Source organism: Zonotrichia leucophrys, chromosome 14 (assembly GCF_028769735.1).
Source record: "Zonotrichia leucophrys gambelii isolate GWCS_2022_RI chromosome 14, RI_Zleu_2.0, whole genome shotgun sequence".
Taxonomy (NCBI): Eukaryota; Metazoa; Chordata; class Aves; order Passeriformes; family Passerellidae; genus Zonotrichia; species Zonotrichia leucophrys.
The window spans coordinates 15,802,713-15,825,242 of record NC_088184.1 but is presented as its reverse complement, the minus strand read 5'-3'; the positions used below and the strand labels follow the sequence as shown (position 1 = coordinate 15,825,242).

Here is a 22,530-nt window from a genome sequence, read left to right as displayed (position 1 = left end):
CATTAATGGTTTTTTTCTCTCCCTTCAAAACCTTGGCTAACCCTAAAATTATTTGTTTTTATATTTTTAGGAATCCAGATCAATCTTGTCCAGAATCACCTTGAGGACGTCTCCTCCGCTGCTGGGTGATGCCAGTGTTAGTGAGGGACGTGTGGTGATGTGTCAGAGTTTTATGGCAGTGTTTGGGCCAGCCCGGCAGGGTGAGAGATCCCTGAGCTCCCTCCCATGAGCCTTTCCCAGCCCCAGAAAGCTCTGGGGAGCCAGCCAGAGGCTGGAGGGGGAGCAGGGACCCGCGCAGCCCCGTCTGCAACCTCTCCCTAGTTAGCTCACTCCTCATTATCCTTCCCTACCCTTTTAATTTCCCTCTAAACCCAACCAGCTATTGCTGTTCAAACTGAAATAATTAATTGGAACAAAATTGCCACTGTAGGAGAAAGGAACGATTAAACCCATCCAGCGGACAATGGGGCAATCAGAGCCTAAGCAGCTAATTACAGGGACGCGGGATAATAACGGGGCCGTGGGGCTGGGTGCGCCGGAGGAGGCTCGGGCTTGGCTCAGCTCCGGGGTTTGCGCCGGTTCCGAGCAAAGAGGGAAATGCGGGAGGGAGAGGCCCCGGGGAGGGAATTCCCGGGCTGTGCTGGGGCTGCGGGAGTGTGGGGCCCACAGAGCCGGCACAGCCCCACAGGGGCCACGCTGCACACGGGTGGGCACACGGGTGGGCACAGGGGGGGTCCCTGTACCGCACACGGGTGGGCACAGGGGTGGGCACACAGTGTCTGTGTACTGCACACGATGGGCGCATAGGGGTCCCTGTACCACACACAGGTGGGCACACAGGGGTCCCTGTACCACACACAGGTGGGCACGCAGTGTCCCTGTACCACACATGTGTGGGCACACCGTGTCCCTGTACCACACACAGGTGGGCACGCGGTGTCCCTGTACCGCACACAGGTGGGCACGCTGTGTCCCTGTACCGCACACGGGTGGGCACACACGGTGTCCCTGTACCACACACGGGTGGGCACACACGGTGTCCCTGTACCGCACACAGGTGGGCACACACGGTGTCCCTGTACCACACACAGGTGGGCACACGGTGTCCCTGTACCACACACAGGTGGGCACGCCGTGTCCCTGTACCACACACAGGTGGGCACGCCGTGTCCCTGTACCGCACACAGGTGGGCACATAGGGGTCCCTGTACCACACACGGGTGGGCACGCCATGTCCCTGTACCACACACAGGTGGGCACGCCATGTCCCTGTACCACACACCGGGGTCCGTGTGCCGCAGCCGTGCACAGCCCGTGTACAGCCACCGTGGCTCCCTCCCCGCACACATTAAAGCAACATTTAGCTCCCAGTCAGGGGCCTGGGACTTTCCTTAACAAAGACATTTTCCATGTCCCCAGCTCAGCAGGGCGAGCTCACAGCGCTGTGAAATTGGCAGCGGTCACAGTGTGCACGGTGCTTCCCCAGGTACGGCACAGGGAGCTCCTGCTGCCCAGAGCACATAAATCCCTGACAGCTCCCAGTCCCTGCAGCAGCAGCTCCTTTCCTGAAGGATTTCTGACTGTGGCTGGAGCTTCTGACAGCCCAAAGGGCTGCTGGATGCACTCAGGGGGGTTCTGATGCTGGGGAAGCCAGGACTGCCCTCAGCCCTAGTTCTGCTCTTCCTGCCCCAGGGATAACCTGGTGATGGGGAAATTGCAGCTCAGGGTCTGTGAGATCAGTGGGAGGACAGGGCAGCTCCCACCGCCAGCACAGGGGTTTGTGTGACTGCCAGGCCTGAGTGGGGTGGAAGACACAAACCATCAAAATCACACTCATGACAAGGAGGGCAAAAAAGGCAGAGTAAACCCAGCGCACATGCAAGCACAGAGCAACCATGGGGAAGAGTGAGCAGCTGCCTTACTGTTCCCAGTCGTCTGGCACCGGAGGGTGAGACACTCGTCTTGGCACTTAGAGGGTGACGGCTCTTCTGTGACCTTTTTGGAGACAAAAGACAGAGAGGGCTCAGCTCCCCTGCAGTGGGGGCAGCAGGGACAGGGACAGGACCATCCCCAAGCACAGCTGGGCTCTGCAGGCAGCACCACGTGTGCCAGGCTCAGGGGATGCTGGGCACCACACCCTGCCCAGGCCCTGCTGCTGGCCGTGGCACCGGGGGCACAGCTCAGGCTGCCAGGGAGGCTGAGGCCCTGACACAGGAAATGTGCTTGGCAAGCTGAGGAGGCTTCTGCCAAAAAAAAAAAAGGTTTTCTATGACTATTTTCACACCGTGCTCTGTCTCCACCCTGCAGACTGGCAGTAGTTACCAGGATCCCACCTGGGATGGGCCCAGCCCTCCTGTGCCCCTGTGGGTGCTGTACCCTGGCTGCTCAGCGCAGCACAGACTCTGCACTCTGAGCTTGCAGGAGAAAATGGGATGGGTTACAGGAACAACTTTGTGGATCCACTTTCAGAAGTTCAGTGAGAACAGATCAGTCTCTGCACTGTAAGTGTGATCCACCCCTGCAGTGCCAAACACGAGGGGCTGGGTGCCATCCTGTGGTCCCTCTGGCACTGCCCATGCCCCTGGAGCAGCTGCCCAGCCAGAGGCACTCCCTGCAGCCCCGTGGCTCCCTGGCATGCAAAATGCAATGTCAGAAATTGTATCTCCCCCGAATGCTCTGAGGAGAAGGACTGACACCAAGTGCAGATTTTGCTGCCTGCTCCCCCTTCCAGCCACCTCCACCTGAGAACAAACAGCCTCAGCACAGGCCCACGGCCCTGCCTGCACAGCCCAATTAATCACACTGCTCAGGAAAATGTATTGGCATAATTAATAACACAAGGCATCTCTATTGGCCTCTGCAGAGCAGCAAATCATGAGGCAGCAACACTTGGACGTGTTGACCTGGGTATCATAAATAATCCATCAAACCATCCCTGCATGCTGGGGTCTGGGGAGGCACGAGAGATACAAAAAAGATAATTAAACAAAAGCAAGATGGACTGCAGGGGTGCCCCATTAATCACTCCCAATGCTGTGGGGATGGGACTCCCAATTTTGCCCTTTTCTCTGCAGAGGTTTGGTATGTTATGGGCTTGGAAAGGAACCTTCTTCAGAGAGGTCCCCAGACACCTTCACAAAGGTCCCCAGACATTCCAGAGATCCCCAGAGAAATTCCAGTGACTTTCTCCTTCATTGCTATTGTCGGCTGCTGAGAGACTGATGTGTGTTCAATGGGAACCCTTTGAGGGGCAGATCAGGTGAGGGATGAGGATGCAGCTGGTTATTAACTGAAACTGGATTTAGCATCCCATTAGGGAGATGGTGCTTGGCAGCAGCAAGGAAAAGGTTTGCTGAAAGAGACAAAAATATTTTCAATGGAGAAAGGGAATCCTCTGGTCAAAACAAAACAGAACAAACCAAAACTAACGAGTTTGTTTTCCTCAGCTGAGAGGACCAAGAGGCTGTGAGTGAGCTGGAGGAGCCGGGCCCCAAGGCTGTACCTGGGCTTTGGGGCTTCCATTGAAGCTTCACCTACTGAATTAGTTTAATCATGTCTGTCATTAGTCATCTTTGTTGAGTCCTCATTTGGAGGCCATTTAAAGGGGATTAGAGGAAATCTCTGCTCTTTATTCCCCCACAGTAGTGATTAACTCTCTGGACTCACACAGCATTTTCATATTGATGGAAATGAACTCATAACCACAAAATCCAATGCCTCCACCATGGAGCAGGACCCAGAGCCTGTGCTGGGGGAGGAATTGCTGGGATGACACCTGGGGGGCTCATCTGTGCTCAGGGCTGAGGATGAGGGGCTGGGAGGAGCCTCAGGGCAGTTCAGCGCCGTAAATGCTGTGGGGTAAGGTCTGGCATCCTGGGAGGGGAGCACCAGGTTCCTGGAAAGAATTTAATTCAGGACAGACCTGACGGCAGGTGCTCCAAAATCATCAAACTCCGTGAAATACACAGAGGAAAGCTTCGGCTGGAGATGCAGTTGGTGTTGTTCCAACAAGTGGGAAATCCTGCACAGGAATCCTCTCCCCGAGGAGCGACTCGGCTCCCCAGAGGCCCCCGCCGGCGCGCAGGGCACTGAATAAACATTTCCTAATCCAAACCAATTCAAAACCACCTGTTGGGCCGTGCCAGCAGCTGGCAGCTCCCCAGGCGCTCCGTGCCGGGCTCGCCTGCTCTGCTCGGTGCCAGCACCACCCATCCGTGCCTGGCAGAGCCAGCCCGGCCCTGCCCGCACCTGAGCGGCCCCGGAGCCCGGGACCCCCGACCCGAGCCCGCCGCGCCCCTCCTGCCAGCCCCGTGTCCAGAGAAACGCCGCTGACACAAACAGCGCAGGGACACCATGCACAGAACCGCTGCCCGGAGCTGCCTTCGCCCTCCTGCCGCTCGCAGGGCGCCCCGGGCAGGACCCGCCGGTCCCATCGCCCGCACGGCATCCCCGGGTACGGCATCGCCCGCACGGCCATCCCGGGGCACGGCACCCCGGCATCCCCGGCGGCACGGCGATTCTCCCTCCAGCGCACGGAACGCGGCGGCAGCCCGGCGCACAGAGGGACCCTTGTTCCGAAAGCGCATCAATCTTTCCCAGAGCCTTTGGGTTAATTGGGAAGGTTACTCACCCGTCAGCGCCAAGGGATCCCGGCGGGAGCGCTCCTCCTGCGCGCCGCAGCCTTGGTGGGGAGGAGAGAGGAGCAATGAGAGCGGCGGCAGCGCAGAGCCCGCACCTCTGCCCGGGGCCGGGAAAGGGAACTGCCCGGGGCCGTGAGCGGGCACATCCCGGGGCCGTGAGCGGGCACAGCCCGGGGCCGTGAGCGGGCACAGCCCGGGGCTCTGAGCGGGCACAGCCCGGGGCCGGACCCGCCGCACCGAGGGACCCCCCTGCCGCTCCCCCGCCCCGGGCCCGCACTGACCTGGCCGCGGCTCCGCTCCGGCGACGGGCGCAGCGCGGTGCGGGGCTCCGCGGTGCCGCTCGGTGCGGGGCTCGGTGCGGGGCTCGGCCCCCGGCGGCCCCCGGCTCCCCGCGCCGCCGCTCCGCCCGACATCGCCCTCGCCATCGCCGGCCCGCCGCTGCGGCCGCTCTCCGAACGGATCCTAAATCAAAGCGACGCCGGAGCCGCTTCCTCGGCTCGGGCACGGCTCCGGATTTGGATTTAGCGTCTACTGAGCCAAGTCCTCGGTGCATTCTGTGCTAAATAACTAAGGTTAATTTGATTTGATGCACCACTTCATTACCATAAACAGCTCACAGTGTGTCAGTCCTCTGTAATTATGGTTCCTTACAGCCGGCATCTTGCTCATTTTCCATCAGCGCTGGAGCTTCCCTGTGATCCCCTCCCAGCCGAGCCCTCCTGCCTGAACTCCCCCCAACAGTAATTAGGTGTCATTTATTCTGCAGTTGACAGTTACACTAATTTGCAAAAACAGGGGCAAGGATGTAGAATTTCCTTTTCCCGGCAGCCACCCTTGCCTCTGGCGGCCGGGACGAGGCAGTGAGTGCAGGGCCCGGCGGGAGAGGGGATGCTCGGGGGAAGGAAGGAGCTGTGCTGAGGCTGTGCCACGGCAGGGAGCCCCGGCGGGGTCGGGCCAGGCTCAGCTGTGCCCACAGAGAGCATCCAAAAGCGTCCCACCGTGGCTGTGGGAAGAGCTGCAGAGGCCACGACCAGCCTGGCACACAATGGCAGGGCCCAGGAGCCCAAAGAGCACAGCAGCCCTGCCCTGCTCCCAGTGCCAGCCCTGGAGAGTGGCACAGCGCAGGGTGAGGATGTCCAGGACAGGAGAGGAATAAGAGTAAATGACAGGAACACCCAGTATGCCCCAGGAGCACCCAAAACCTGAGCAGAATAGCCAGTACACCAGAGGGACACAGTGCAGAGGCAGAATAGCCAGAACACCCATGAATCCAGTAGCATGCAGCCTGGGCTCCATCTGCTCCCCACCAAGCAAACAGAGCCCAGGGGTGCCCCTGCTCCCCACAGGGCAAGCACAGAGCTCAGCCGTGCCTGCCACACCCTCTGATCATTTCTGGCCCTTTTAGCTGCAACATCCCTGAGCTGGAGCGCTGGTGTTTGCACAGACAGCGGCCCTGGTGCAGCCCTGGGCACTGACAATATAAAATAGACATTGTTAAAAGCCACTTAAGCCTTTCCATGGGAGGGTTGTGGACCTCTGGAGCAGAGCCCAGGGGACAGCCCTTTATTGCCATCGTGACCAGGTCAGTTTCTCCAGAACCCAGCAAATTATTTATGGGCTGGTTGGGCTGTTAAAACATTAACACATCCATCACCTTGCTGCTGGTCCTGCTCCCGCCTTCACAGCTTGTGTTGGGCTCGGAAATTTCCTGGCAGTTGATTTGCTCCAAAGCTGCATTTGGAAGCAATCCCCACGCCCAGCTCTCGCTGTGTCAGAGTTACAGCAGGACCTGCCAGCTGCTCCAAATCCCTGAGATAATTTTCCCTTCAGGTTCTGTTTCTCCTGCTGTTGCTTCGTTGCGTGGTCCAAACAAAGGCACGATTTGGGTCTTTAGTTTGCAGAAATACCTTAGAGCAGTAAAAATCAAATTTAGCCATCACCGTTGGAATCTGACCTGCCCTTGAAGCAGGGCTGGCCGTGGGAGTGGGGATGAGGCCGCGCAGCCTCTCCCTGAAAGGGACAAAGCATCGGATCTGGGGGACAAACGGGCTGTGAGGGCTGCGGGCACCGCGGTGACAATCCGTGGTGACAATCCGTGGTGACAATCGGGCAGGGAGAGGCAGACAGCGCTCCCGGGAGGTGGGGACACTCATTCCTGTCTGCAAAACACAGGCAAGATGGAGAGCATACAAGGAATGGGAATTAGTGTCTTAATCTACTGCGTTCACTCTTGTCCCTGTTTCCAATGCCTTTGGCTACTCATTTCCCCGCATCTGATATTTTATTATCACGTCTTTTATGACATTTGCAGATACTTATTAAATCAAAAAGGGAGATTGTGTGCTGAGGATCCCAGAGACTCTTTGGAGTGGCCTGGAGAGGGTGTCTGGGCTCAGCTGTGCCCTGGCTGAGGGGGGAGCCCCAGCCCTGCCCGTTTGGGTGAGAGAAGCAGAAGGAATAAAACCGCAGTCCGAGGAGAGATGAGCAGACAGAAAACCACAGTCCGAGGAGAGCTGGGCAGACAGAAAAGCACAGTCCAAGGAGGGATGAGTAGACAGAAAACCACAGTCCAAGGAGAGCTGGTGGAAGGTCCCTGGTGCTGGAGGGAGGTCCTGGTGGAGGGTCCCTGGGGGTGGCTGCTGGAGGGTCGCTGCCCCCTCTCTTTGCATCAGGAATCTCCCCAGCTCTGCGGGTCCCAGTCCCTTAGGAGAGATCAGCACATGAACTGCGCTGGAAGCAGCAAGAGGGGCTGCAGGAGAAGCACCCGAGGGCAGCCCTGGAGCTCGTGATCCGCAGGGAGCAGCGGGAGCAGAGCACAAGGCGGCAGGGCTGGGCCCAGCGCTGGCAGGGAGAGAGGAGAGGAGAGGAGAGGAGAGATCTCCCCACCTGGGGTGGCTCTGGCTTTGTGGCTTGAGGAGCTGCTGCAGTGGATGGAGGGGTCCCTCAGCACGGCTGGTGCTTGCCAGGAGCTGTGCCCGGGGCTGCGGGTGAGACCCCAGGGCTGGCGCTGCCCCACGGGGCTGCACAGCAGGCGGGGATGCCGAGCTGGGGCCGGGGGTTCCAGCCCATCCTCTCCCTCATACCCACCTCGCTCCTGCCACAGGGGAGCATTCGCAGGAGCCGGTTTTGACGGGGGCAGAATTCCTGCCATGAAACTATTACAGAGCCAATTAAACCAAATAAAAATCCCGAATGTGAGCAAAGTGCTGCGGGAGAGAGAGCGGGGTCTGGCTGGTGAGCCCAGGGAGAGCCGCCCTCCAGGCAGGGACAATCTGTGCGAGCAGCGGGGAAAATCATCCTCCGGCAGCGCCACCGCCGTCCCTCGGATGGAATTAAACGGGAGCGGATTTGGGAGCGGCAGCGAATGCGAGAGCGGGGCAGGGCGGACGCCGGTGCCAATGAAGAACCTGCGGAGCTCATTCCCGCAGATGGCAAATCCCGGCTCCAAACACGAGCCCGGTTTGCCCGAGCCGGCCCCGCGCGTCCGGCCGGACCCCGGTGGATGGCATGGATGGCATTCGCGTTCAGCAGCACCAGAAATGCCTTTCTCTGCTGCTCCAGCGGGATCCTCAGAGGCGCCTCTGCAGCACATGGCTCCCTTCGGCGGCACAAAGGGCTCGCAGCGGCCCAGGAACGCTCCGAGGGTTAAACACGGGATCGGCAGCTCCTATCGGTGTCAGCCCCAGAGAGCTTTTGCGAATAATTAGTTCAAGGACAGAAAACACGAGATCGCTACCGGCGGCTGAGCCCGCGGCGGGTGCGGGGCCGGTCAGTGCCCGCCGTGCCCCGGGCGCTGTGCCCCGCTCCCTCCCGTCCCTGCTGACAGCGCCAACAAAGGCGGCACAGGGCGGTAATTCATCCCCGGCCGGCACGCAGCTGCCCTCTGCCAGCCGCGATCCAGTTCCCATGGTCTCCAGGGAGATGGCGATGGACCTGCATCCTAATGATGGGCAGCGGCTCCCTCGGGCCCTGCCCGGCCCCGGCACCGCGGATCCGGATCCGGCCCCGCTCCCAGAGCAGCCACCGGGGAGAGCGGGGGGCCCCGCTCCGGCGGGGATCAGCGGGGCATCGCTGGGGACATCATGGGGAGCGGCGAGGCACCGGGTGAGCGCTGGAACAAACCCTGCATTGTGCGGGAGCTGCCGCTCCAATGGCAGCCCGGCATCACCGCCGAGCGCCCTCGGGGGCAGAGGAACCCCCAAACCCCCGGGCGGGACACGCCGCGGTTCGAGCCCGGCACGGGCAGCGGAGCCCGCGGAACCCCCGACCCCGGCCCGAGGGCCTTTGGAGCACCAGGACACTCGGACGGACACTCGGACGGACACTCGGACATCGGCCGGAGAGGCCTCCCCGCCCTCACGCCTGACCCTGCCCGGCCGGGGCCGCGAGGAGCCCGCGCGTGCCCCGCATGCTAATGAGATGCTAATGAGATGCTAATGAGGCAGGCGGCAGCCGCGGTTAATTGCTGGCAGGATCGGCGGGCTCACTCACCGGATGGGAGCCGCGCTGGCGCCGAGGGCAGCGCGGGCAGGGGACGGCAGGACACAAACCTGCCCGGAGTTTCGTGTTTAATTTCTTTTTTGTGCTCACGTCCCATTTAGGGTGACAGGCTGCCGCAGCACCGGTGGCACCATCACGTGCTGGGGTCAGGGCTCACGTGAGGAGCGAACCCGATGAGGTGACACCACGACCCATTTTGCCACGGCCCTAAAATCTTAGCTGTAAAAACCTAATTTATAAAGGGGTTAATGAAATGATTAATGTTCGAATCAGGCTTCTAACATTTAGGACCAAATAATTTCGAGGGGAGGGGGCAGGAGAGCAAGAGACGGGAATGAAGTGCCAAGATTTTGATGAATATTTAATACACCCTCCACGCTCCTCAGCAGCTCCCGCGCTTGGAGCGGCGCCAGCCCCGTCTGAATCCGTCCTTTGTTAATAACCAAATCCACACCGCTCTTGTGGGGCGGTGTTTGTGCCTCAATCAAGCTGGAATCTGTCACAGCAGGTCGGGAGGGACTCAGTGAGCACCCGCCCATCCCACGGCCGGACAAGGCACCGGGCTGGAGCCCACCCTGCCGCCCCTATAGAACCCTGGTACATCTATATTCACACACTTATATTTAAAAATGTCTATGTACGTCTTGTTTTCCCAGCCAGAAACAGCTGAGGATACTTCCAAAGGCTCGTTCCTGCCTTATCAGGAGCAAATTTTACGTTATTTCTTAATTTCAAGCAGAAAATAGCCAGGCATGTGCATTTCTGCAATTCCACCAACAAGTATCTCCCCCCTTGCCCCCTGACCGACCTTCCCTGGGTGGGACCGGCCACAGGAGGATTGTCACAACGTCCCGGGGGCAGGCAGGGCACGGGGATGTGACACTGGCACCAGGACAGGGTGACAAACCTGCCCCGGCCCCACTGCGCATCCACCGGCGGTAATTCCACCCCAGCTCTGCTGCACACTGACGGACAGATCAGGGAAACACAGAGGAACCTCTTCCCTCTGGAAATCCAGCAGCACGGCAGGATCAGAGCTCTGTGGAGAGGGTCGGGGGTGCCTGCCAGCCAGCCCTCCCTCCTCACTCCCAATTAGTTCAGCTAATTGGGCAGCAGCTCCAGCCCCGCTCCCCGCGCTGCTCTGCATTCGCTGCGCTGCTCGCTGCGGGCTGGGCCGCTCCTCATCGGCATTCCCGGCACACGGGACACGCTGCCTGCAGCTCCCGGCGAGCAGCGAGCACCGCAGCGGGCACAGGCGGGACAAGGGGACAGAGAGGAAACACCGAGCCAGTCTCCATCTCGCGTTCCATCCGCAGCCCGTGCCCGGGGTCACCGCTGGGCACCTCCTGGCACCGCAGCCCTGGCACGGGGGTGATGGGGCTGGGGTGGCCGTGCCAGCCCCTCCCTGGGCACGGGGTGCCAGGGCTGGTGCCTCACCCCGCGGTGCGGCCCTGGGTTGGTTCGGGAGGCAGTGTCAGCGCCAGCAGCATCGTGCTCTGGAGAGCCAAAAGGGCAGGAAAACCACCGGGATGAGGCAGCCTGCAGCTCTGGGTGCCCGTGGGCCGGCTCTGCAGTGCCAGCCGGGCCGAGTGCCCAAATGCTTTGTTTCCGATAATATTTTTTTTTAAATTAAAAAGCTCATTTTATCTTAACATGACATCAACAGGCATCACAGCATTCCTGGGCTCCAGCCTTCTCTCCCCAGCCACCCCTGCAGTCACAGACCAGGAGATTCAATTATCCAGCAGAACATGTCCCAGAGGCATCCAGATAATTGCAGACATAAGTACAAAATCTGCCACTAATTATTAAAGAAACACCAAATAAGGAAACCAAGTGATGGAAAAGTTGCTGCTGGTGCAGAGACCACCCCCACATGCTGGAAGGGCAGCGTGTCCCAGGGGTGTCTCTGTCCTGGTGGGACCCTCAGGCCCTGCAGGGCAGGGGGAGAGCCCTGAGCCCATCCTAAGCCCCTTCTTCCCAGGAAAGGCTGCTCCAGTGTGGCAGCAGCTCTCTGGCCACAGAGAGCAGCACAACTTTCCCAGGCATTGTCCCGGGGAGGGCTGTGAGATCAGAGAAAAGCATGAGAAACAATTCTTATATTCACTTGCTGCACCGGTTGTTGTGAACATGTGGAATGTGTTATGGAGATCTGTTTACCGAAGGGTGGTTTCTTAATTAGCCAATGGTGACGGTGTTTTAATTGGAGGACCAATTAGGTCCACCTGTATCACAACTGTCTATAAAAGCAGTGGGTTTTTAATAAGTATAGTATAATAAAGAGATTGATCGATCAACCTTCTGAGAATCATGGAGTCAATGTTAATTGTTACCTGGCTGGGGGCTTGTGATGACACTCCATCACCTAACACAGTGCCACAGGCTGAACACCCCCAGCTCTCCCAAACTGTCTGGGATGGGATGGGATGGGATGAGATCCATGGGATGGGATGGGATAATGGGAGAGGAGAGGATGGGATGGGATGGGATGGGATGGGATGGGATGGGATGGGATGGGATGGGATGGGATGGGGGTGCCTCTGCATCCTCCCCACCTCGGGCTGCTGGTGTCAGCCCAGCTCAGATTCCCAGCGCAGCTTGCTCCTGGTCCTCAGGGTCAAGGACACACACGACAGACAAACAGGGCCAGGGCCACAGCCCAGCCCTGGCTCTCAGCTTTTGGGCCGTCCCATGCCCATGGGGCAGAGCAGAGCTGGCCTTGTCCCCACCCCTGCCCTGTGCCCTGGGTTAGAAACAGCTGGAATAGATGTACTGGGATCCCCAAATCCTCTATTCCAGACCTGAGCACATCCTCTCCTGGCAGGCTGTGGGGACAGGGACACAGAGAGCACCCCAGCCCCGAGGCACAGCTCACCAGCAGGATGTGCGTCACACAGGACTCAATTATATCTCCAGGGTGACTTCTCCCCCTTGTCCTCATTTCCCTGCATCCTTAGAGCAGCGGGGAGTGTTCCACGAGCTCAGGCCTCCCGTGCTGGGCCAGGCTCTGTCCTTCCATCAGCACCATCACAGCAGTGACAAACCCAATGAAAACTCTCTCTTTCTGAGAGCATCCTTAGGAAGCCCGGCATTCTGGAGAGCTGCCAGCTGTCCTCGGGGCAGGGCTGCGGGGAAGGAGTTCCCACCTCGGTCTCTGCTTCGGTTCTCGGCTGGCAGAGCATTGCTGAAGGCCGCTGGCTGGGGAACCACAAATGTCACCCACGTTTGCACACATATTTATGTTTTCCTGTGAAACATCATGATATGTCTGTGCTGCTGGCAACGCTCAAAACCAAACAAAGCAAAACAAAGCGAAGCAAAACATCCCTCTCTGGCAGCTCCCAGCTGAAGGAGCTGGGGGCGATGCCAAGGCTGCCGAGGCAGGGCTGACCCGCTGGTCCCTCGGGGGGCACCGAGGGCACGGGCTGGCCCCAGCAGCGCCCGCAGGCCGGTGCCCCTCACACCCTCGCCCGTGGGGCTGCTGCTGGGCACGGCCACATCACTCGGGCGTCGCTGGCCTCGTGTCACCAACCCAGCGCCAGCGAGCCCGACAAATAACTGTTTGCAGCTGTCATTAGCTGAAAACAAGGCGAATCTGCATATGCTTAGTCTTAATTAGGCAGCTTGGCAAGGAGCCCTCGCTCGCTGCTACCAAACAGCCATTTCGCTCACAAAAGGGTGACAGCAGCCCCGGCGTGTGCACACAGACACACAAACACACGGACTGGATGCACAAACGCCGGCGAAGCCTCGTCCTGCCCCGGCCCCTCGGAGGGTGATGGGGCGGAGGGTGCCCGGCCCGGGAGGCGCGACAGCCATAGCGGAGCTATGGAAAAGAAACCCGAGGAATTTCGCCCCTCAATGCCCCATGGCTAATTACTGAACTCTCATTTACCTCTCAAAGGCACGGGCGCTGGCAGAGCTCGCGGGGGCATTTCCACGCAGGACGAGGAGCAGGAGGAGAGGCGGTGTGGGGGCCCGGCGGGGCGGGCTGTGCACAGCGTGGCGCGGAGCGCGCTGGATCCGAGCCGGGAAGCGGCGAGCGGAGGGAAGGAAAGCGGGTCAGGGCTCGGCAGCGGCGCTGTCCCCCCGTGCCCGCCTGACGTCAGCCCGGCAGCGGGGCAGCCCGGCCGGCTCTGCCGGGCTCGGCACGGCTCCTTCCTCCCCATCCTCATCCTCATCCTCATCCTCATCCTCCTGCTCCTGCAGAGCCCTCCCGCCGCCGCCCAGGGGAGCCGGGCACGGCCCAGCGGGCGCTGCTCCATCGCCGTGCGCACCGACTCGGCCGTGCCAGGTGGCACCACTCACCACGGGCTGTCCCCAGGGGCACCCGCGCTGCTCAGGCTCCCTGTCCTGCCCCTTCGGAGCCCCACACATCACTGAGGGGTCACCGCCGTGTCTAACACCGACCTAACAGTTCTGTTTAAAACATCAACACCTGGTGAGCAGCATCGGGAGAGAAAGTGCAAATTACAGCGAGTTTAACCCTGTGTGCAAATGTGTGCTGCCAGATTCTGGACTGGTTTTGGCTGGAAGGGACCTCAATGACCACAGAGCTCCAACCCCAATGGACAACAGCTCTGCAAACAAACCAGGACAAAGCAGCCACGTGGCAGCTTCGTGTGTGACCTTACCTGAAGCAGCCAGTGCCAGCACTGAGAGGGGCTGCAGCTTTGGGGCCATCCCATTTTCTACCCTACAAACCCCTACTCCTTGGCACACAGAGCAGCACACACCATCCCCAGCACCTCCTCACCCTCCACCAGGGAACGTCCTGCCAGTTTTCCCAAAATTAAACCACCCTGTAAGTTGTTTTTCCCACACAATAGTTCCCACCCAACTTTTTCCCTGGAATGGTTTGGGTTGAGGGACAATAAAGCCCACCCAGTTCCACCTCTCTGCCACAGGCAGGGACAACTTCCATTACACCAGGCTGCTCCAAGCCAGGATCAACCTGGCCTTGGACACTTCCAGGAATGGGAAGGCTTGGGATGCTCCCTGCTCATGTGCAACTCCCACTGCAAATCTCACATTGGGTCATTTATTGAAAACTTTTTTTATTGTAATCAAAAAGTGACATAACAGGGCTGTAATGTATTCTGCATTTTATCCGCTGGTATTTGGTAACTGGTACCAGCTGCTTCTGCCAGGCAATTAAAAAAAACCCGAATGTGAAAATCTTCACAGTACAGTAAACTCCACCCAAAATAATTAACGGTGGTTAAAAAGAAGATGCCCCAGCAAAACCTTTCATGTTACATGGTCACAACTCACAATTCTGTACAAAATGTTCACTTTTATAAAGCTCTGATGTAAAAATCAAATAATCAAGCAGCAATATTTTAAGTGCAGCACAGGGTCTTTCATGTCATTATTTACAACGCTTGAAGTCGTTTACATTTTAACAAAGATCATACAGATGACTTAGTAATTAAGTCATTTTTTCACTATCTGTCGGTTTATGTCGTGACAGATTTCACTTTTTGGTCGTCTTTCTCTTTATCTTTGCTCTTCTTCGATTTTTTCTTCTTGTGTTTGTGTTTTTGGCTCTTTTCCAATTCTGTTTCATTTCCCATGTGTTTCTTATGCTTCTTATGTTTCTTGTGCTTCTTGTGCTTCTTCTTCTCTTTCTTCTTTTTCTTTTTCTTGCTGTCCTGACTCTCCCCTGAGCTGGCGCTGCTGCTGTGGCTGCGTGTCTGGCTCTCGGAGGGGCTGTGGCTGCGGCTGCGGCTGACGCTGGGGCTGCTCTGGCTCTGGCTCCTGCCCACCTCTGGCTGCTCGGCGGGAGCCGGGGCCGCCGCCTCCTCCTTTGCTTTATCCACAGCCTTTTCCTTTGCCTCTTTGGGCGTTTTCCCCGCAGCCTCCTCGTCCTTTGCAGACACGTTGCTCTCGCTGTCGCTCTCGTTGTAGTCTGGCACGAAGGCGGCCTCGTCGGTCTCGCGGGTGAGGTCGGACGAGAGGCGCGCGGCGCTGCTCGCCGGCGGCTTGGGCTTCGCCGCGCCTTTGTCGCTCTGACCCGCCACGTTCTCCTTCTCCACTTTAACTTCTGGCGAGCCCTGTTTCACCGGTGGCTTATTCCCACCTGGCTCTTTCTCCTTATTGCTCTTGACTTCTGGGACATGCTTCTCTTTTTCCTTCTCTTTCTCCTTCTCCTTGCCCGGGTTTTTGTCCGGCGGTTTGTGTTCCTCAGCGGGGCGCTTGGGCTCGTGCACGGCTTTGTGCTCGGCGGGCTTGCGCTCCCGCGGGGGGCTGTAGCTGCTCCGCTTGGCCTCCGCAGGGCCCTTCTTGGGCGGCTCCGCACGCTCCTCTCTGGGTTTGCTCTTCTGCACTGCTGTGGAGTCTCTGATCCGGGATGGGGAGTCTTTCCTCCGCGTTGATTCACTCTTCTCATCTCTGCGCTTGGAACTCGAATGCTCCCTGCTGCCATCGTGGTCAGACTTCTTGTCCCGGTTGGGAGTGAAGTCCTTCGCAGCGGAGCCACGGCCACTGTCATGCTTCTCTGAAGATCTGCCATCTTTAGAAGACTGAGATACAGTTTTTCCATTTCCTTGTTCAACTGTGCGTTCTGAGTGCTCTTTTTCTGGCTGAACACTGCTCTTCCTCTTCTCAGAACTGTCCTTGTCTGACAAAGAATGATCCCGGTCTTTGGTTTTACCTTTTTCACTTGACAAGGAACTTTTTGAACTCTTGGCATCGTGTTGGGTGCTCTCATAACTTGTCTCTTTTGCAGCCTTCTGTATTTTCTCCAGAGGCTCTGTCTCCTTTTCAGTGTGTTTGAGGGGGTTTGGTGCCTTTGCACTCACAGGTTTGATAACACTGGTTGGTTTTCCTACAGTTGGGGGCACCTGGGTGGTGGATTTGATGTCTTCCTCTTCAGACTCAAAGTCATCTTTATCCCACTTGGACTGAGGGACCTGGATCATGATAATGACATCCTCAGCAGGGGCTGTTATGTCGTTGTTATACTCCTCCAGGGTCTTAATGACAGTTCGTTTGGTGTCTGGCTTCTCCTCAGGCTTCCTGACAGGGCTTCCCCCAGTGGAACTCGTGCTGGGAGGAAAAACACGGACATTAGTAATGGGATGCACACACAGCCAGCTCTGGGAACATTTTATAAACTGGCTTGTGTTTCAATTCTAAATTCTCAGCATTTTCCTTAAGGATGTTCAATTAAGGGAACAGACAAGAGAAAGGCTGAGTCCACTGGCTGAGATTATGAGCAATCAATTAATTTAGTATCTTGCTACTATACATTTAATTAAGAAAGACACAAGATTATCAGATTGGGGACTGTCTGATCTGGTAATTCCTTCATGTCCTATTTCTCCCAATGGCAGATAAATTAGATATCCATTCTTCTTTCAACATGAAAGCAAACAATTATGGAGAGGTACAGACAGGCAAAGTTTTATCCTTATGCCCCAGTTCTTCCTTAGAAAAATGGACATTTAAAAAGCTTTTTAGATTACCAAGACACTATCTTAAGTCTTCAACCAATGTCTTGAATGTTTTGAGTTTGCATCACCAGCAAATGAACCCTACACCTGCTTCCTGTGCAGTACAAACTGCTCATTTTCCTTAACAACAGCTGAGTTTGACCCATGTACAGTTCATAAGGAAGATCATGGATTATTCCCTTGTTTAGCACAAATTTAGCTGTTCCTTTCCTTAAGCACCATAAACAACTGGAGGAGGGGAGGAGGAAAGAAAGAAAAGGAAAAGAACAAGAACTGCCTGAGGTACCTGGTGTAATCCACAAGAGTTGAGCTGGCGCCATCAGCTGCTGTCACTTTCCTCCTTGCTTTTCCCTTTGTTTTTTCTGCTTTAACTTTGCTGCTGCTGGGCTCAGGTTTCTCCACAGCTTCTTTTCCAGGTGGCACGTTTTCTCCACTCACAATCTTTTTTCCAGTTTCTCGGTTAAGTTTAATCTTTTTGGACGGGTTGTTAAGAAAAGCAGCTTTATCCTTTTCTGGGGTCCGCTCTCCTTTCTCCCCCTCGGGCTCAGCCTTCCCCTTGGGTGATGTTTTCAATTCTGCACTTTCAGGTTTATAGGCCTTTGCAGAAGTGGCCTCATGTTCTTTATCGGCCTTTTCCTCTGCTTTTCTTTTCCTTTTCTCAAGTTTGGCATCAGAAAGTTTGCTTTTCTCAGCAGGTTTCTTTGACTTCTCCTCCTTGCTGGAGGGCTTCTCTGCCTTGGCTTCTTTAGGGTGTTCTTTCTTTGCCTTCTCCTCCTTGGCTGGTCTGGTTTCTGGGTGGTCCTTTGTCACTTTGGGATGAGCCTTCCGTGGTGTACCAAGAGCCTTCTCATCCTTCTGAGAGGAAGAGGTTTTAACACTGTCTGTTTTTGGCAGCTCTTCTTTGACTTTTTTCACAGGAGGCTCCGTTCGAGGAGATTTTTCGCGATCGGGGTCCACCTTTTCCTGGGAAGCTTTAGCTGGCTTTGCTACGCTCTCTTTCTTTGGAGCAGCCACCACTTCTACTTTCCGCTTTGTTTTCTCAACCTTTGCTTTTGGCTTATCCTTCTCTTTTTTCTCCTTTTCAGACACTGGTTTGAAAGCAATGGAATCCGCTTCCATAGGCTCATCCCTGACAGGGGTGGCATCATCCCTGCTTGGCAGCATGAACAGAGAGTCTGCTTTAGCATCTTCTGCTGGAACTGGCTCTCTTGGTTTTCTTGCCCCTTCTAACAGCTCAACGTTGGGAAATCCTTCATTCTCATCCCCTTTTCTTCTCTTCCGGTGTTTTTTATGTTTATTGCCTTTTCCATCTCCCAGTGGATTTTCCACCTCCTTCTCTTTTGATTTTGTAGGATCTTTGATGCCATGGCTCTCTCTCCCAGGCTTTTCAGGGTAGTTTCCCGCTACATTACGATTCCTGTGGCTCTGCCCAGCAGGATACTCCTCCCTCCGTCCCCGAGCATACGGTGAATTCTCTCGTCTGGTCCCAGGTGGGCCAAACCGTTCTGGAGAGAAGTTCTCTCTGCTCACTGGAGGCCGTGGCTGAGCGCCCACAGCATAGCCCTTGTAAAACTTCTCGTACCACTCTCTGTAGTTCCTCTCCCACTCTCTGTACCTCTCCTTCTCAAAGGGGTCTCTGAAGTCCACCGAGCGGCCGTAGTAGGCCTTCATGTCGTACGGGGGCACCTCTCGGTAGCGGTTGAAGTACTCGCGCTCGGCCTCGCCCTGCGGGACCGTCCGTTTGGTGGGGGACTGGCCCCGGAACACCGGAGACCTGGAGCGGGAGTGGTAGCGGCGGTACGGGGGCGAGCGGGAGCGCGAGCGGTGGTAGCCGTGCGAGCGCGAGCGGGAGCGGTAGTTCCGACTCTTCCCTTTGCCTCGTCGCTGATAGGGCGGCGACCGCGAGTAGGAGCGCGAGTGGGAGCGGCTGAAGGAGCGCGAGTAGGAGCGGGAGCGCGACGAACCTGAGCGTGACTTGGAGTAGGTGTATGAGCTTCTAGAGTAAGATGAAGCACTATAGGGAGACTTGGACCTTAAAAAAACACAACAAAAAAAACCAGATGAAGTTAATTCCAAACAGTCTTTCTCCTCAAATCTTTTCCTCCCACATTTATTTTTTCTTTCCTCTCCACATGCTTATGTCAAAGCTTCTTTCAGCTGCTGACATAAAGCTACTGTGAATTGAAGAACTTGATAACACGTAAAAGTTTCTGCTCACAAGACAGAACAGCTGCTGCTTTGTTAGTGTCAGAACACACAGAAGGATCAGTCTACTTCCACTCACTCTATCACATGAGCTACCAGAGCTACGGACAGATTTCAGGTGGTTACACTGGCCTCTACTGGTATGGGAACATGCACATTTGTCACTACTCGGCAACCACATGCAGTACAAATCATTTTTGTTGCAGTAAGATGAAAAAAGAGCAAATCTGAGTGGCTACAGTGCAGAATCACACCGAGAAAACACCACGTAGCCTGAAGACAGCAAAGCCCAATGTTAAAACACCAGCTTGGTCTATTAACTGCACCCTTTTTTGGGAATTTGGACAGGATGCACAATCCCAATATTGCAAAGGACCTACAGACAGGCCTGTGGAATCCACACTGCCAGGCAGGTGTCCCAAAGACATCCGGCACATCCCTCCAACAATAACCAAGGCAAGTGACTGCATTGCAAGAAAAATCCCATCTAAAAGCTTCTACCCTCAGTCTCTAGTCACATGCCCCAGTGCCATGACTCTGGGAAAGCTCCTGACAGCACTGCTAACAACTACTCCTGCCCAAGGGATTGCTGGGGACAGAAAACAGCAGCTACCCTCAGGTTTTCTTCTACTGTTTTTTAATGAATCATTTCACATGATTCATATGTTCATTAGCATCATTCCTCCTCTCCAAGTCCCTCACCATTTTCAGATTTCCTTACAAATAAGTCTCAGCTTTTAATTCCCAAGAAAAATTTAACAATGTCACCCAACAAGTGAAAGCCCCCAGTCTGCAGTCTAGGTTCAAACATCTCATGTACCAACATGAGATGGACAAAAGCAGAAATGAGGATGATTTCTCTCACCTATCTCCTCCAAGCTGCTTGGACTGCTCAGTTACAATCAGAATAGCGAGACGCTGAAAATGCAGCCCTTACAGCTATTCTGTTCCTGGCCTCCTCAGCGCTGTCAGGCAGTGAAGGATACCACTGCAGAGATACCTTAGCAAGACAGATGCTTAGCGCTCCTCAGTGCCTGCTGCCCAACGCTAATTCAGTCACCTGCAGTCTCTGCCACACTGGAGCCAATAACTTGCATATGACACTCCTGTCACTGCTCATCCCTCAATCATCCAATCAATCTAACGACAGGGAGGTGGAGTGGAACTCCTCCTGATTCCGCTAGACAATCTGCTTCTCCATTACGGACATGTAAAGCAGTTACCTGGAAAACGAACGCCTACGCTCCTTTTGAATCTTTTTATATTCCATCAATTCCTTAGCAAAATCATTTGTAAACTCATCAAGTTTGGACTTTTTCTTTTCCCTGTTAAAATAAGTTTGACCTTTATTACAATTATAGTTTGACCTTTATTACAAAAGACATCAAGAAACAAAACATGGCCAATATGAGAAAATGTTTACTGCATGCAATGCAAAAGGTGAACATCCTATTTAAGCAAAAACAGTTCCTACAAGTTTTAGGAAAAGTTCTAGAATTACATTTGTCTTGGTTTAGCTTTGCATATTTACCATCTGCGATGAAACAGTATATTGGAAGAAACGCTATGTCACTTTTGCTAGGTCAGATGCACTTTAGCGTAACCGCAGTCCAATACGCTCCCCCGATACAGACATGAAAACAAGGCAACGTTAGTGAGCCAAATACTTACTCCTCTTTAAGCCTCCGTTGCTCTCTGTAAAACTCCTCCCTAGAGAGAGGAGGTGCTTGTGTCGTTGGGATGGTGTTTGAATGAGCCGCTGGCACTGCTGTTGGGACCCAAGCTGATGACATGTTTGCAGGAGCTGGGGGATATCCGGGAGGGGGGACAGTGTACCCAGCGGATGGAGGCTGCCCAGGTGGAAACTGAGGAGGAAACTGTGGTGGTGGTACCCCCGGAGGAAGAGGAAGAGCATGGGGTGGTGGAGGATACAAGGGAGGTGGAGGCACAGGCACAAAGACTGGTGCTGATGCTGGCAGTGATGGGGCCTGAGTCCTTTGGGCACGGTCACTGTGCGGGCGTCCTCGATTTGAACTTTAAAGAAACCCAAAAACACGTGTCACTGTTTGTCACAGCCTGCGCTGAGCGTACAGAGGAAAGCGAAGCGGCAGCACGGCGGGAGCACTCCTGGTTCTCACTGGTCTCCGGCTTTCTGTTCACTCGAGACTAAACTCAGTCCTGGAGCCTCGTACTTGCCTTGCACATCCTCGCCCCAGCAGCTCCCTCAGCCTTCTCTCCTTACACTCAGCTTTGGGACTGCGGGCGAGGCTGCCTTGAGACCCCCATCTCCCACGAGCCAAGCACCCACTGCTCCTCTGCCCCTCCTGGACACACCTTGAGCTCTGCACTCCCGGGCTTCCGAGCACTGCGCAGCAATTAACTCACCTCTCACAACTCTCCTAACCTCTCCTACATTTGCTTCCTGAGCTCCTGCCTCGCGATGCATTGGCCTGTTCTTGTCCCTGAATTGTTTTTTTCTTGTTTACTGGATTTGAGATTTTAGATAATCTGGGGGACGGATGCTGGATTTTGTTTTGATATATCTTTCAGACTTTATAAAAACAATGACCCTTACAGACTGGCTGTAACAAATCTCTAACGAATGAAGGACTAATTTGACGCTGAGATAACAGATAAACAGGCTCCTCTCTCTAATGAGAAAAAGGAGCTTGGCACTTTGAGATGACTAAACTGCAGAAATACAAAACTGTTATAAAAATAACAGCCTCTAATTTTTCAATAATTTGCTCAATCAGTATCAACTAAGTTGTTAAAGAAAGAACGTTGGAGGGTGATTTCTACTGGGAAATCAATTTCTTCAGCCCTATTCAGTCAGCAATCAAAAGGGTGCTTTCCATTTGATCTTTTAATTACATTTAATTTTTATATGTAATTTAGGCTTCCCAAAAAGTGTTCATTAGTCAGAATCTTCTTTTCAATTATGTCCTGGAGTTTTATTTTTCAATAATCTTACTGTAAGCACAGGTCCCCTTTGTTAAAGTTAATTTAAATGAAGCCACTTGAAAATTAATTACCACTTGAATTCTCCACAACTATTATTTCATTATAAATCAGCTGTTGTCTAAGCGATGTGTTACAGATTAATTTACAACCGGTTACAACTAGTAATACATTCAATTTCTGTTGAATACTTACAGCTCCCAGCCTGGCCTGCGAAGTGCACCAGCTCTCATTGGATGACCTTTTGCAGCAGGGACAGGAAAAAAAAATCCCAGTAAGTTTATCTGAAGACAACTTTTTGGACAAAATTCTAAGTTCTAGTTTCTTACCAGTTGTAGGTATTGATTGTCCTTGAGGGCCCAGAAGACTTGGTATTGCTGGCTGTCTCAGTACAGGAACCTGATAGCCCTGGGGAATAAATGCAAACAGTCACAAAACAAGCTCTACTAGAACATAAGAATCATTGTATGTGATCAAATAAAATCTACCTTCTCTTCCAACAAACTGCTGATTGACAAAGGGGAAGATTTGGAAAGCTCAGCCGCAGTCATCAGAGCAGGAGGCAAAACAGCATCGGCATCACTACAAAAACAACACATTTTTATTATTGAAACACTGCTCTGAAGTGAAATATAATACATATTTTTAAATACAAAGTCCAAGGTGAGAAAAGGCTGATTTCACTAAATAAAAAACATATTTTAAAATAATCTTCACCAGATTTACACCTGTGAAATTGGCAGGCTCCAGAGGAAGCACTGCTAAAG

At 54.7% G+C, this 22,530-nt stretch overlaps 2 protein-coding genes across 5 annotated transcripts in view; both read right to left on the bottom strand.

Annotated features, from left to right (window-relative positions):
• TNRC6A (trinucleotide repeat containing adaptor 6A) overlaps positions 1 to 13,170 on the bottom strand; it is a 69,492-nt gene extending 56,322 nt beyond the window's left edge. Inside the window, exon 1 of the mRNA XM_064725774.1 lies at positions 13,036 to 13,170. The gene's annotated coding sequence lies outside the window, so the exon portion shown is untranslated. The remainder of the gene's footprint in view (positions 1 to 13,035) is intronic.
• A 1,007-nt stretch (positions 13,171 to 14,177) lies between these two features.
• The window catches only part of RBBP6 (RB binding protein 6, ubiquitin ligase), a 28,182-nt gene continuing 19,829 nt past the window's right edge, over positions 14,178 to 22,530 (bottom strand). For 2 of the 4 annotated variants that reach the window (XM_064726349.1, XM_064726350.1), the window contains 7 exons: positions 22,252 to 22,345; positions 22,093 to 22,171; positions 21,959 to 22,004; positions 20,474 to 20,836; positions 20,026 to 20,127; positions 16,884 to 18,629; positions 14,178 to 16,190 (listed from right to left, as the gene is read on the bottom strand). In XM_064726349.1, the coding sequence (XP_064582419.1) occupies positions 14,600 to 16,190; positions 16,884 to 18,629; positions 20,026 to 20,127; positions 20,474 to 20,836; positions 21,959 to 22,004; positions 22,093 to 22,171; positions 22,252 to 22,345 (4,021 nt within the window). In that variant the 3' untranslated portion in view covers positions 14,178 to 14,599. The remainder of the gene's footprint in view (positions 16,191 to 16,883; positions 18,630 to 20,025; positions 20,128 to 20,473; positions 20,837 to 21,958; positions 22,005 to 22,092; positions 22,172 to 22,251; positions 22,346 to 22,530) is intronic. The other 2 variants (XM_064726351.1, XM_064726353.1) reach the window with 1 other exon arrangement.